Source organism: Dendronephthya gigantea, unplaced genomic scaffold (assembly GCF_004324835.1).
Source record: "Dendronephthya gigantea isolate DGI-Jeju-01 unplaced genomic scaffold, DenGig_1.0 000006F, whole genome shotgun sequence".
Lineage (NCBI taxonomy): Eukaryota > Metazoa > Cnidaria > Anthozoa > Malacalcyonacea > Nephtheidae > Dendronephthya > Dendronephthya gigantea.
In genome coordinates this window covers 2,703,738-2,717,597 of record NW_021163016.1, presented here as the reverse complement: position 1 = coordinate 2,717,597, position 13,860 = coordinate 2,703,738, and the positions used below count along the sequence as shown (strand labels likewise).

General features: G+C 38.2%; 1 protein-coding gene across 1 annotated transcript; it reads right to left on the bottom strand.

Annotated features, from left to right (window-relative positions):
* Nucleotides 1–257: 257 nt before the first annotated feature.
* Nucleotides 258–13,748, bottom strand: LOC114516528 (1-phosphatidylinositol 4,5-bisphosphate phosphodiesterase gamma-1-like). The gene is made up of 39 exons (XM_028536047.1): nt 13,343–13,748; nt 12,562–12,711; nt 12,239–12,332; nt 12,111–12,158; nt 11,893–11,974; nt 11,316–11,396; nt 10,259–10,293; nt 10,083–10,134; nt 9,820–9,918; nt 9,631–9,746; nt 9,442–9,527; nt 9,145–9,265; nt 8,899–8,984; nt 8,619–8,701; nt 8,400–8,466; nt 8,077–8,144; nt 7,587–7,709; nt 7,115–7,146; nt 6,914–7,039; nt 6,642–6,819; nt 6,366–6,388; nt 6,139–6,255; nt 5,486–5,642; nt 5,350–5,370; nt 5,139–5,201; nt 4,892–4,995; nt 4,492–4,591; nt 4,293–4,362; nt 3,939–4,030; nt 3,405–3,558; nt 3,218–3,305; nt 2,995–3,119; nt 2,656–2,701; nt 2,334–2,436; nt 2,106–2,220; nt 1,860–2,018; nt 1,513–1,601; nt 1,113–1,333; nt 258–724 (listed from the first exon to the last, which is right to left on the bottom strand). Exons 1-39 carry the CDS (start codon nt 13,518–13,520, stop codon nt 673–675), a joined length of 3,804 nt encoding a protein of 1,267 aa, XP_028391848.1. The 5' UTR covers nt 13,521–13,748; the 3' UTR covers nt 258–672.
* Nucleotides 13,749–13,860: the final 112 nt, after the last annotated feature.

Here is a 13,860-nt window from a genome sequence, read left to right as displayed (position 1 = left end):
AGCTATTCAAATTGAGTTAGTGGCTGGCTTCTGTACTCCATCTACCGTAGATATTAAATCCTAACAAGTGGTAAACTCGCAGACATTTAAATATCAAAAAGATGTTCAATAAACTTAAGTGGATTTGTGTCTATTATGATCAACTTCCTCTCCCAAAATTCATTTTCATTATCGGCAGAATAAATCTCTCTCGTTGGAAAAATTCCAATTGATTTTTAAGAAAGTAGATAAAAATTTGATGAAGCCAAATTAATTTTATTTATTCATATTTTTCTACAAGATATTTGATACTTCAATCATACCGTATGACTTATGACAAGACAATTCGTCATGTCAGATAAGAATTTAAACAAGTCCTGAAGAAAAAGAAATTCCATTAATCAAAATTGATTACGCTTTGATTAGGGGCTGGTTCTACGAAAGCCTAAATCATTTCTGAGAAATTTCACAATAAAAAAATTAGACGTAGAATTAAGTGAGCTTCGTATAAAATCTGATTACAAGATAAATAAAGAAAATATTGGAAAATGAAGATACGACAAATTGGTTTAAAAAACATGCGCAGCTTTCGTTAAAACCTGCCCCAGACTGTGCGCATTACGCTTGTAGCAATGACCAGTTGTGATTGCATGCTGTGTTTGGCGAAAGGGTGGGGTTTGTAAGACACGTGTTTCACACGTCTGTGGATGTTGATTGTTGGCTTTTGTTCCGGGCGGCGTTATGTCTAGAAATGCGAACAAAAGAAAACGTGTTATCATGACTCTCTTTGAAAACTACTCTTTTTATTGCCCCTGTTCACTGCCCCCAGCTTTTTGCCTTTCAGTACCTCACTTCCCCACCTCATTGCCCCTGTTCACTGCCCCCACCTTCTTGCCTTTTGTTCCCCACCTCATTGCACCCGCTCACTCTTCTTTCTTATTGCCCCTTATGCCACCAGCTCCCATTATTGCCCCACCATATTTCCCCATCTCACCACCCCTGCTTTATATACGACCTCACCCACTGCCCTCCTACATTTACTCTCATTACACAACCTCATCGCCCACCCTCACTTCCCCACAGCATTGCCCCACCCTTATTGTCTCTTCAAATATCCCTCCTATTCTACCAACCTCGATCCACGCTCTTGAATCAGCAACTGTAATTCCTCTTGTTTTTCTCTGAACTGGGCGTCCAGTTTCTGCATATTGGTAATTCTATCCGCCATAGGCAGCCCAAGACCATCGCCGCTCGCCCGCGTGATCTCAGCGGCTTCTTCCTGGATCAGCGTGGAGATCTTCTCAATCCTGTCACGCAGTTCGTGGATTGACGCGTACAGATTTTCTTCATCACCCTGAGAAAAAAACAAATCAATGCCAAGTTGACTAGTTGGTCATATCTTTTCCCAGCGAGATGGTTGATTAGGTTGTAATTGGCTTGTTAACAAGTACAGTCAGGTACTGGACTGATTAATTTAGAGAATTGGTAAAGCAAAGTTTTTAAGGTATCGGAACAGGTAATAAAACGACAAACCTTTGCAGTGCTGATATCCAAGTGAATTAATAACGAACTTTGTTCGTATTCTTCGCTGTAGGCATTCTTCAGTGGCACAGACCTGTAACCTTGACGCATGACGAAAATGATCAGAGTTAGGCCGCTGGTTAATAGACGTGCGGCTCATATGATGCACTTCACACTTATAACTCTGCTCTAATATTACACTGGACACGGCATAGATTGATTTAGCTGATGTGAACTCAAGATTTTCATCGATTCTGGGTTAGTTTGATAGGTGTAGTCGCTAGATCTTGTGTATAATCAGACCAATATTCAAGACTCCCTAAAGACCGATCCTTACCCTCAAAAACACTTTACTGTACCTTGTTTTAAACTGCAAAGTGGATAGACAGCCTGAGCAATGAAATTCGGATCACCAAACATATCCTCATCGTAGACTGCAAATCTAATATAAGCCATTGGCGGACAGAAAACTGCTAGTTCTATAGAGTCACTCCACACTGGATTCAAACCGTTGTCAGCTAGGAAAGATACGTTGAAGCATAATTATAAAATATGCATGGCCAAATACTTTGAATAAAGCACGTTTAATACCATGGCAAACTCACATCTAGTTCCTGTTTTGTATTTATAATTATCATAATCAGCGCCAATGACTTCAACTTCAACAAAGGGAGAACTAATTCCTCGGCCGATCTTCGGCAGATGTCGGGCTCCGATGAACTAAAAACCGAATTCGAAAAAATCATGTGATTGGTCCGTCAGCATTGCGGAGCCAATCAAACCTCGTGTAATATTACACGTTTGACGTCATTATGAGAAATGTCTACTCTTACCGTCAAATTTATAATCCACGGAGTAATATCAATTAGGACGTCTTTATTGTAAGGATCAAATTCACCCATTCTCGCACAGTCCGGTTTCAACACATAACCACAACTGAAATAAGAAAAATGCAATGTAGGACGAAATAAAATATAAATAAAAATGTTTTTGAATTGGTATTAAGCAGCATTATATAGAAAACTGTTGTTGTTTGTGTCTTAAATACCAGCTAAAGGTATCTCAATTCTCAATCACAGTAAAGTAGTGTTTCAATGCTTCAAAAATCAATACGCTGTGATTTTTAACGGGAATTGTTTAGGGGAAATCACTTACCAGCCATTATCCAGAAATTTTCCATGATTGATTTGCATCGAACGGTCTGAAAAGTTAGGACGTTCAAAAATATGAGCATCAACAAGTGAACGAATAACTATTTACGGGGTAAAATGAGAAGACGCGAATGAATGAGAGTGTTTAAATTAAACGGATTTAAGACGAAATCATGAACGCTGCAAAAATGCAACTCGAGTCTTCCGCCAGAAAATGAAACCTCTAAAGCGGTGCTGTGATCACTAACTCCTGCGGAAAACGTTTATTTCTTTTCCAAACTAAATATCTAAACATAGTTCAAATAGCATATACGAAGCGGAAGGCCCTCCACAATTGCTTTACCTGGTGTTTGGTAGTTAAGGGCACACATATGAACCCCAGAATTCCATATGGGCGTTGGGTCATAATTCGACGAGTCTACCCGAGTCCCTTTCGGGTACACACGGCTAAACTGATGCATATTTTTCGTGTTTAAAGTAAAGGAAAACAGTTCATTTTCCAGAATAAATAACAAGAGCTATACTATTGTGTCTTCCACGCACTACCAGTTAAAGTAAAAGGATATTGTACAAATTTCGCGGCGTTCTTTACACCTGTAAATTTTTCGACTTTTGTTTCAGGAAAAGAGGACATTTCACAATGTTTTCCTTTCACTAAAAATAAGAAAACAGAATTGTAGACACAAAAAGGTGTGTAATGCAGGAAATGCAGCAATGTTCTGACACAAGTTTGTTTAGTTTTCATTCACTTACTTTCGAGATCAAACGGAACTGTTTGACAATAAATAACCAAATCTGACAACGATTTGTCAATTTTGTTTTCTCGGATAGCTGATCTAACTCTTTCTTCTCGTTCATTGGCCAAACTCATCGCGTCTTTGATACAATGAATCCACGAGGTCATATCCTACGAAATAAAAGAATATTTTAGATATGCAACGAAAAGTGATGAATGAAAGTTGACAAGATTTGACAAACGAGTGTTTCATCGACTTTAATCATTACAAACGAGGATGACAGTTGATGAGAGTTCATTCTATGACAACTAAAGGACAACTAAAGGACAACTAAAGGACAACTAAAGGACAATTAAAGGATAATTAAGGACAACTAAAGGACAACTGAAGGACAACTAAAGGACAACTAAAGGACAACTAAAGGACAACTCAATGACAACTCAAGGACAACTGAAGGACAACTAAAGGACAACTGAAGGACAACTAAAGGACAACTAAAGGACAACTCAAGGACAACTGAAGGACAACTAAAGGGTAAAAGACTGCAAACCTCAACAGTCTCGGCAGCAACTTCCAATGGTGGTTGGTTACTTGACTGTATTGAAAATATAAACTGTTGACCGCCACGGGGAGGTAGAATTTCTAAAAAAGAGCGAGAGCGCTGAGTACAATTAACAATTTTGCACACATCAGGGCAGGGGGTCGAGAGGCAAGGCATGGCCCCAGGGTGATCACCTTATTCTCCGCCCCCTCCCCGAAACTAATACACTTGAGAAACCAATATCAGTCTAATTAGCTAGCGTGAAAAGTCCTATCCTATTCCACCTATCCTATCATATCCTCTCCTATCCCATCTCATCCCATCCTTTTATACTAAACTATCACTCAAACGACCAGACCTTACCTATGGCACATCCCCTAATATCCATGGAGCCTTTCTGCAAGTCCCCCAACACCCTGTTAGCCTCTTGATCCTGGAACGTCGTACAGGAATTAAAATAAGATCATGTGATAACATTTTAGGTTACCATACATCGGGAAAAAGATTCACAAGTAAGAATGGATATCAATTTCACACATCGAATCAAAATGTAGTTCTATACCTCGCCAGATTGCTGTTCCGGCTCAATCATCACATTAATTTCTTCACAGAAATTGGCAGGAAACCACGCTCCTTTGTAGTCGCCAAAGTCCCCGCGCCACCTTAACGTAAAGATACATGATTTCCGTCATCCTTTACTTTCGTCACTTCACTCACTTGAAGTGCATCAAATCTACGACGTGACAGTCGCTGGTAAAAACATACTGCAGCTAGTGTCAAGAAATCCATTTCACTTTGTTCTGAATACGGTTCTGAGTTTGTTAAACGACTAGAAACTATCAATTTTCATCTCTCAAGTGAAACTTGAAACAATAGATTTAATGAATGTTGAAATGTTTGACACGCTCTTGCACTCTCTCCCGCATAAGCTGGTGAAAAAACCAAAAGAAATCTCAACTCACCAACCGCCATCTTCTTTAATTACATTTGTTATGAAAGCTCCTTTACAAAAGCTCATTTCATCCGTACTCTGCGCCTGATAGTCCCACAAGGCGCGACATACTGGCTACAAAAAGATAGAAATACACACTGTCACACGTGTTTTACTGTTTTACTGATAGAAATAGTATACACTGTCAGGGGACTCAGACCTTTGTCAGGGGATACGCGAGTTAAAATCAGAGCAAATAGCTGGGGTTCAACACCTACCTTGGTGTTAAATCGTGGATCAAGATACAATTCTGAATCGTCTACGGAGCCATGATCAGGCATCTGCATGGAAAAAAAAATTCCTTGAGTGGACGTATTAAGCCCTGACCCTCGCTGCAACAGAAGGGTTCCACCTCTACCTTTTTTCAGGCTATTGAAAAATATGTTTGGTAGGTACCATTTATCATGATTAAGATAAGTGAAAACTTACTATTCCAATCCTCCGTAGTATCTGAAATGAAAGATGAAGATTTTGACATATTTGGAATAATTTTTGTTATTGATTTTGAATATTAGAAATTGATTTTGTCTCGTGTTATTGATATAACTCTTATTGTCTTGCTTACTTCTTCATTAATTGGATGTTTTAATTTCATTTTTCTGTACAAAGGGTGTTTTTCGTAGAATTCAACAAGTTCAACTAAGCTTTCAAACTGCGCCGTGCCGATGGTGTAGAGTCTTCCGTCGCGGAGTATCTTACAATGTTTAATTTTACCCTCAGCTCTGAAAGATGAAAACAACGAAATGTTTTTTAAACGATGTTTTAATTGATGCCGTAACAAAGAATCTTTAAGAGATGATCCTTACTAGACATAAAGGAAGATCATTTTAGAACTGTTAGAGCTATCCAGTAAAAATAAAGTTTAATTTAGGTTTCCTCCTGTAGTAACACTGGATCAATAAGAGATGATCCTTACTGGATCTCTAAGAAGAACAGTTTAGAACTGATAGAGCCATCCAGTGTAAATAAAGTTAGTTTAGTTTAGGTTTCCTCCAGTAGTAACACTGGATCAATAAGAGATGATCCTTACTGGATCAATAAGAGGTGATCCTTACTGGATCTCTAGGAAGAACTGTTTAGAACTGATAAAGCTATCCAGTATAAATAAAGTTAGTTTAGTTTAGGTTTCCTCCTGTAGTAATACTGGATCAATAAGCGATAATCCTTACTGGACCTCTAGGAAGGACAGTTTATTTCAACAGTTGATTTCAAGTTTACCTGAACGAAATAGCATATTCAGAATCATTTTTCTTCCTCACAAGAAACGACCCGTCGTTGGGCGCTCTTTTCAACATATTTTCAGCTTCGGGTCGTTGTAAATTAGCGTGAAACCACCTTGAAAGAAAGATAATTTAACAAACGACGATAGAATAAAACAAACAAATGAAACAGAAACTCTTCAGGTGGAATATTTACAAAATAATGCTAGAAACGGTTCAACCTACTCTTTCTCCAAATGTGCGTTTGGCTAAAAAATCAAAATAAATTTAGTGATGAACTGTGTTTGAACTGTTACACGTTTCGGGAAAGTTTACAGGGCTTTTCAGAGCCGAAATTTGGGGGCATTGGGTAAAAATCCTTTGGAAAACCCCTTTCCCCATGGGCAAGGTTCACTCACTACCTTGATCATTTTGCGACCGCGCACCAGGGGCCAAGGGCAGAATGCCTCCCTCCTGTCTCCCCCCCCGTCCCAGCATGTCCCCCCTCCCCTCCATACACACCTGGGGGATAGGTTCGGTCAAGGTAATCTCGAACTGCGGTGTTCTCAGAGGCTTTGCTTGATAATAATTCACGAGATTGAATAGACTGTCAAATGAAACTTGTTCGACGAGGTAGTATTTTGCTTGGCCATTTTCTTGCTTCGATTTGATTCGACAATGCTGGACCTCGCCATTTCGCCTACAATATTACAAAAGTGTATAAATGTACCGGATCACGAAGCGTGCACGTTTTGTTCACGTGAAAGCACAAATTTGTCCTCATTGACACTCACCAGAAGGTTATACTAAAATCCCCCACAAATGCTTGCGATTCCCGGACGAGAAACGAACCGTTTCCTTTGTTGTATTGTCGTAGTAACTCTGCCGCAGCTCCTCTATCGATTCTCTGATGAAACCATCTGATAATATTACAAGTATTTGTCTTTAAATCTCCGCTTTCATTTGAAAAGAGTATGGGACATGTTCATGCTTACCGTTCACCGTAATGTAGCTCATCTCGCGACGACTAAAACAAAGAAAAATTGTGATAAGTTTGTGAGTCTTTTTTCATTTATGAATATTATCTACACTGGACCACCACTGAGATATCTTTCACAGACAGTTCAGACACAAACCATCACAGTGTATTGTAGAATACTACCTACACTGGACCACCACGTTTGAGATATCTTTTTCAGGTAGTTCAGACACAAACCATCACAGCTTATTGTAGAATACTACCTACACTGGACCACCACGTTTGAGATATCTTTTTCAGGTAGTTCAGACACAAACCATCACAGCTTATTGAAGAATACTACCTACACTGGACCACCACGTTTGAGATATCTTTCTCAGATAGTTCAGACACAAAACACGACGGCTCATTGTAGAATACTACCTACACTGGACCACCACGTTTGAGATATCTTTCTCAGGTAAAAATCTCGGGAATGTTAAACCAACCTCAGATGAAAGTGGTCCATCCCAGCTTGGATCCTGATCCTGTTCATCATCTTCATCTGCCTTCGTCTCTCCCGTCCAGAACAAACGGTTTTTAAACAACACAAAGAAATGTCGGTTCCAAACCTATAGAGATGGAGAATACAAGCAAATATAATGCAAACCTTCACAAAAGGAATATAAAACACCACGAACTTTCAAAGAAAACTTGAACCTAGTTCATGAAATAGACATAAGCAGAAATACAAAAGAAATCTTTTCTTCCAGGGGTCAAAAAGACAAAGACAAAGACAAAGGCATTTTCTTTTCAAATGTCTTTGTTCCAGCTTCGCTTATGCTTCGAGTCTTGTGCTTGTGCTTATGTCGATGTTTACGTCGCTCGCTGTATTTCTTTGTTTGCCTTTTGTCTTCCTCATGCATGCTTGTGCTTATATCACGCGTGTGAACCAGGCTTTAGAAAAGTTGAATGTTTTGCGATAAGAAAATACAAAACCTTGTCCATCTCATCTTCTAGATAAAGAATCCCATTTTTTGTCGAATTGCTCAGTTCGTCTTCCATAACTAAAAGAAATGATCGAATATTCAGGAAAGGCAGTGATAAAGAAAGTAAGAATATGTAAGCTAGTCATCAATTTCAACTTAGAATTGAAATAATAAGTTGATAATATATCTGATAAGGTCAAAGGCTTTTAGAAGGCGCCCTAGACATACAGATGTACCATCATTCATCATATCTCTCGCGAGAGATTCAGGACCCATGAAGTAAAAAGCTATCCCACCATTGAAACTTAATACATAATAATAAAAAAATCATACAAGTGAAATCCTTTTCCACGTTATGGATATGGTCCACGTCGTTGGCGTCACTTGGAAGTTTTTTGTGCTGAATATTTCGAAAAGGAAAGTTGAATAAAAGGCGATCATTACAGACACTGTTAAAATAAACGACTAAGGTAAACCCAACTTCACGATGAGTAAACGGCTGGCCGGAAAGAGGGCGTATAATTTGGGGGAAGGCAAGGGAACGATAAATACCTTTATGAGAATTTTATGCTTTAACTGTTCTGGTGAGGGCAAGCATTCTTCACTTGGGTCCAGTGGAAAATTCAGGAGTTGTTCTGTTGAAGGAAATAAGACAACCTTTCAAATATTTCTCTCCTAAATACCTAAACCTCAGTTCATAGTCAATACAGAAGACATGGTAAGCAACAAGTAGTAAAAGACAATAATCTCGAACACAACCTTTCTCGCTTGATCTTACTCCATTCTCATTTTGCAAACAAACAAGAATTACGATGGGAGAACGTATACTAACCTCCGAAAACATCCATAAATGTTGTTGCCATGATTTTTTGCTGCGCCAAACTGCAGTGATTCTCAATTGACAGAACAAGAGGATAACTAGAAAACAGATTTAACCATCGTAATTTATCAAAATTGATATCACGAACACGGGGGGTGGATGTCAGAACATTAACGAACACTGAATTTCGCTTCTTTCAACTTTACGATGAAACTAGGGATCCAAGGATAGTGCAAAATTTCAGTCCCCACAACTTACTCGGACGCAACAAAGGCATTATCTCTTATAGCCTTGACTACGTCGACAAACTTGATTTTTGATGTAAGTGTGAATCCATGGTATATAACAGGCTGATTATCAGGACCATCCCAGCAATCCACTAAATAAAACACAAAACGAACAAGACATTTTAAAGGAATTTACTCAACGATGCTTTGGTTCGAGAACGTCGACTCTGTAGCGGCAGTTGATTTTAATTTTTTTTTTCGTTTGGAAGCGGACGAATTTTCCTTGTGATTTATCTGAGGGATCTCTCTAAAAATATGTGTCCCTTACATTCAATACATCTGCAACCCATTCTAAGGCACCTCACGTAAGCTTCGACAGAGGATTCGCTTGAAAACTGATCACCAGTCAGGTATCTAAAGATGAAGGAAATACGCATGATTATGGAGTGAATCTGTGTCGTCCGACGACGTCCTTTGTGTTTTGACGGAAACAGCGATACACCACACTGAGGCTTACGTATTATGTGAGGAAGCAATCCAGTAGTGACCCAACGGTTTCGTCATGTCCTGGTACACTTCGAGACTAGCTCCATTTAAAACACAGTTACTCCGCGAAAACAAGTAATCTACGAACTGGAAACAGGAAAAATCGTTGCAGAATAGGATCAATTGGTGTTGTCTTCGCACGAAAAAGAACATAGCTTACCTCAGACATGGTAAAATATGGCTTATCGGGGGGCCGTTCTACTCCCAAACATTTCGCCATGTATTCTTTGACTTTGTTAATGTCCTGAGCTATTGTCTCCTAAAGAAATGTGAGGTATATTGTTAGGGTTACCTCTGCTTCTGCGTAACGAGAACATCTATAGGAAGAACGGAAGGGAAAGAAGGGGTATCGTTGACTTAAGGGGGGGGGGGCGTTATGTTCTCTTTTAATAACGTCCTATGCTTTGGGGAAATGCACACTACCTTTTGTTCTTCCAGAAGGAATTTCTGAAACTCCTCCAAGTGTATTTGGTTCCTGTAAAAGGATAGAATTACTACAAATGTCGAAATTTGTCTTCCTAATCACCAGTAAACGCAGAAAATTATTGATAAAAAAGACGTCATTAAAAACGAGCTGCGTCTGATTTTTTTTATCGTACCTCTGATTTCTAAAGCTGTAAAAATTTTGAGCAATCTAAAAACCAAGAAATACCACTCTAATCGTGACAACTTTACATTGCCTAAATAAACCTGAAGTGAAATTTTTCATATTTATGGGGTGACAGGATTTTAATGTTCTTTAAAAGTTTAAAACTTTGTGCGAGTTAATTTCGATACATCACTCATCAGCCAGCACACGAAAGTCTTCATAATTCATGCTGAAATTATTTTATCTTCAATATACCGCTCACAAAATCACAAATTTAATGTAGAGTTGGTCAGAGATCAATTGTGTTTCACATGCTGTTTACTGGGTCTAGGGGCTGCCCGACGACACTTTTCTCTTAGTTTTCTTAAAAACAGGCTGACCCAACACCTCAAGCATACGACACTGTAGCATTAGCGATGGAGGCAGGCTGGAAGCATTGTCTGATGTGTTGCTTAATTTTTTTCTACGTTCAGTCAAAACTACGGACCGGGTAGATTATCATCGTTAATTCAGGGTTCAACCCACTGTAACTTGTGAGGTTCTTAACAACGGTTCGGCAAAATAATAGGCCGTTAATCAGCTGTAATTTTGGCCGATTGTGTTACATAAAAATGACCAATTTTCCCTCGGAAAAACGTTCCGTAATAAATGTTTCATTTCTCACTGCTCTCCGCAATTCTTTTTAAAGAGTTTTTTAGACTTCACTGGTATTTACCCGCGCAGTTCCCGCTTTTAATGACATTAGTATTCAAATTTATTCAAAATTTGGCTTCATTCATGCCTCACCCCAGTCCCTTCATTTAAAGCGGAGAAAATGGAAAAAAACAATTTGTACAGCCCACAATGAATAATGGAAATGTAATCATGGACCATCATGCATTGGTCAACTACTCATCCAACAACTGGTCACTGCCACTGATCTATATATATACATGGATCTATATATTTAAAGGAATATTCAAAGGAACAAAGGTATTGTCCTTTTAATAAGTTTATACTGTTCATTTTATCTGAGTAAAAGTTAGATTATTTCGAAATGCATGTCAATAACTAGACCTCTTGCTTACCTCATGTTGGCTCATTAGCAGGTCATATAGATAGCGGAATCCATCAAAATTTATATGGCCAGTTTTCTTTGAATCAACATCCTAAATATTGAAAAAGGAATTTCAGGGGAAAGCAATAGTTTATAGTCTAAATGGGCATGTTTACCAGCCTAGCTGAGGGTTGTAGAAAGCCTTTTTTTTAAACTAAGCCAGATTTTTAAACTAAACTGATTAGTTTGCTAGTACAGGTTGGTGTGAGAGTGCTGACAGTTTATTAATAGCTCACAATCCATTGTTTAAAAAAGCTTGGTTTTGGTAGTTACTGAAGATGCTATTTGTTGTAAGGCCATTGAAAGATAGTGGAGGACCGGGCAGGCTAAGAGCAGTCACTGAGGTCACTCAAGATGGTGTTTCCAAGATTTTATACCTCAAAAATATTCAGTAGAATTTAACATAACCCTCTCCCATAAAACCTTAACACATAGTCACTTATTTGATTTACCCCTTAATTGTAATTTCCTTGGCCTGAGCATAACGTAAGTGGCACAATAGTGCAGCTTAATTCAAGTGTAACTGGAGATAGCTAATAGCTTAATACCTGAAACAATTCCCTGACACGATTGTTATTCATTTTGATATTTGCTTTTTGTAAGAACTGCTTCACTTCTTTCATGGTTATTCTTTATAAAGCATGAAAGATAAAAATGGTTGAAAGTATAAATTGTGCATACAAACATGCTATAAAATGATACATAAGAAAAAAAACAAAAAAAAAAAAAAAAAAAAAAAAAAAAAAAAAAGGAGAAATATTCCTACTCTTTACGATTTCCTGGTGTTAAACCGTTCCATTCCTTTATTATCCATCTACAATGAGAAATAAAATGAAATCAAACCTTGTATTTTTCATTAGGTATTGTACATTACTTTATGTTTAATGCACACACCTGTAAATTAAACTTGGTTGAGCAACATAGGGATTTTCGTACATCAAATAAATCAGACCTTTTACCCAATACTCTCTTTCCTTGTTGTTTTGGGCTAAACAATGTAAGCTGATTTGTCACTAGGAATTCTAAGAATTGCAATTACACAACATGCTTTAATAAAGAGAATAATGGTAATCAATTAATGTCTTTGGTCTCTTGAGAATGTGAAAGTACTGATAATGACCTCATAACACTTCAATGTACCTAGATTTGGCAATATTTCAGCATTTATATCTACTGCAACATGATTTTACAAATATATTCATAACCATTATACTCACCCACACAACTTAAAGTCTTAAGTTTGAATTCCATTCCATAAAATATCACCAGACAACTATTAGGGTCAAGTTTCTTCGAGTAGTCTGGACTTTTATCGAAATCTTTGCTGCTTATACCCCGACGGACTTCTTTTATTTCCCGAATATCAACTGAAGCAAAAGAATAGTAATGCTTATATCACAGAACTAGTCTACAAATTGGGGGTACATTATTATGAATGCCTACAAACTATCCTTAATGTATAGCAAAGGATTCAGTGCAAATCATTGATCAGCATTTCTTATGAATAATGAGATGATTCCCCCAAGAGCAGATCAATTGATCTTGCCCTTGGGTTGGAAATCAATCTCCACATGATCCAATTCTAAGATTACAGATATTTCTTCAACAGTCGAGCCAACGATTTGACATCTCTGAGAGCTTTCAAGACCGAAACATGGCAACCTATTGTGGACAATTGTGCAGCTCTAATTTGTAAAATAATTTGAAGCACACAGATATGGCCAGGTTTAGGCACAGTCATCTTGGACGAAGGACTACTAGAGACCGCTTGACTGCTACAACTGAAGGCAAAAAATTTAGGTAGCCTATTTAATGAGGTGTTGCATAACATTGTTGTATAAATATGTTAATAAAATTGTAGATCAATTGGGCTGTTACTTTGCATATTGATATGCAACAATGTTAGCTGAATATAGACGAATATGATGTGATAAGTAATTCAATAAAAGAACAAAATTTTCACAAACAACTGTTATAACAGTTTAATTATTACGGTACCAGTGCCTTCCTCTCTGCCTGCATTTCGCCACCAACCAATTTGAAATTCGTCCAATTTTAGGAGAAATATCCTCGTTTCGGGCCGTCTGTTCGAATAAAATCTTGTCATGGTCGTGCCTTCCTTTAAAGACGTAACAATGGTGCCAATTTCGGCAAGCTCTGGTTCGACGTTGGCCATGACGGCGACGGGCGATCAAATATCCTTCACTTTGAACAAACGAGCGGGGGAAACCGTAAAGAAACCGAATCGTAAAAGCCTGTAAACGGCTGCAGTTTCATCCAAATCCTCTCATCGGTTATCTGTACGCTATACGGAAGGAATCAACATCGCTTTATATATGCACAAGGTTTCTCAAAGCACTCTGATTCTCTTCTATCTCATCTAACTAAGGAAGTTTTGAAAGTCCGGAAGAGTGGCTGCTGAAGTCAGGTGACCGGAAAACGGGCGAAAAATAATTGTCAAATTTCTCGACAAAGAAACAATGAAGCTTCGATTTTTTGAATATTTCGCAACGATT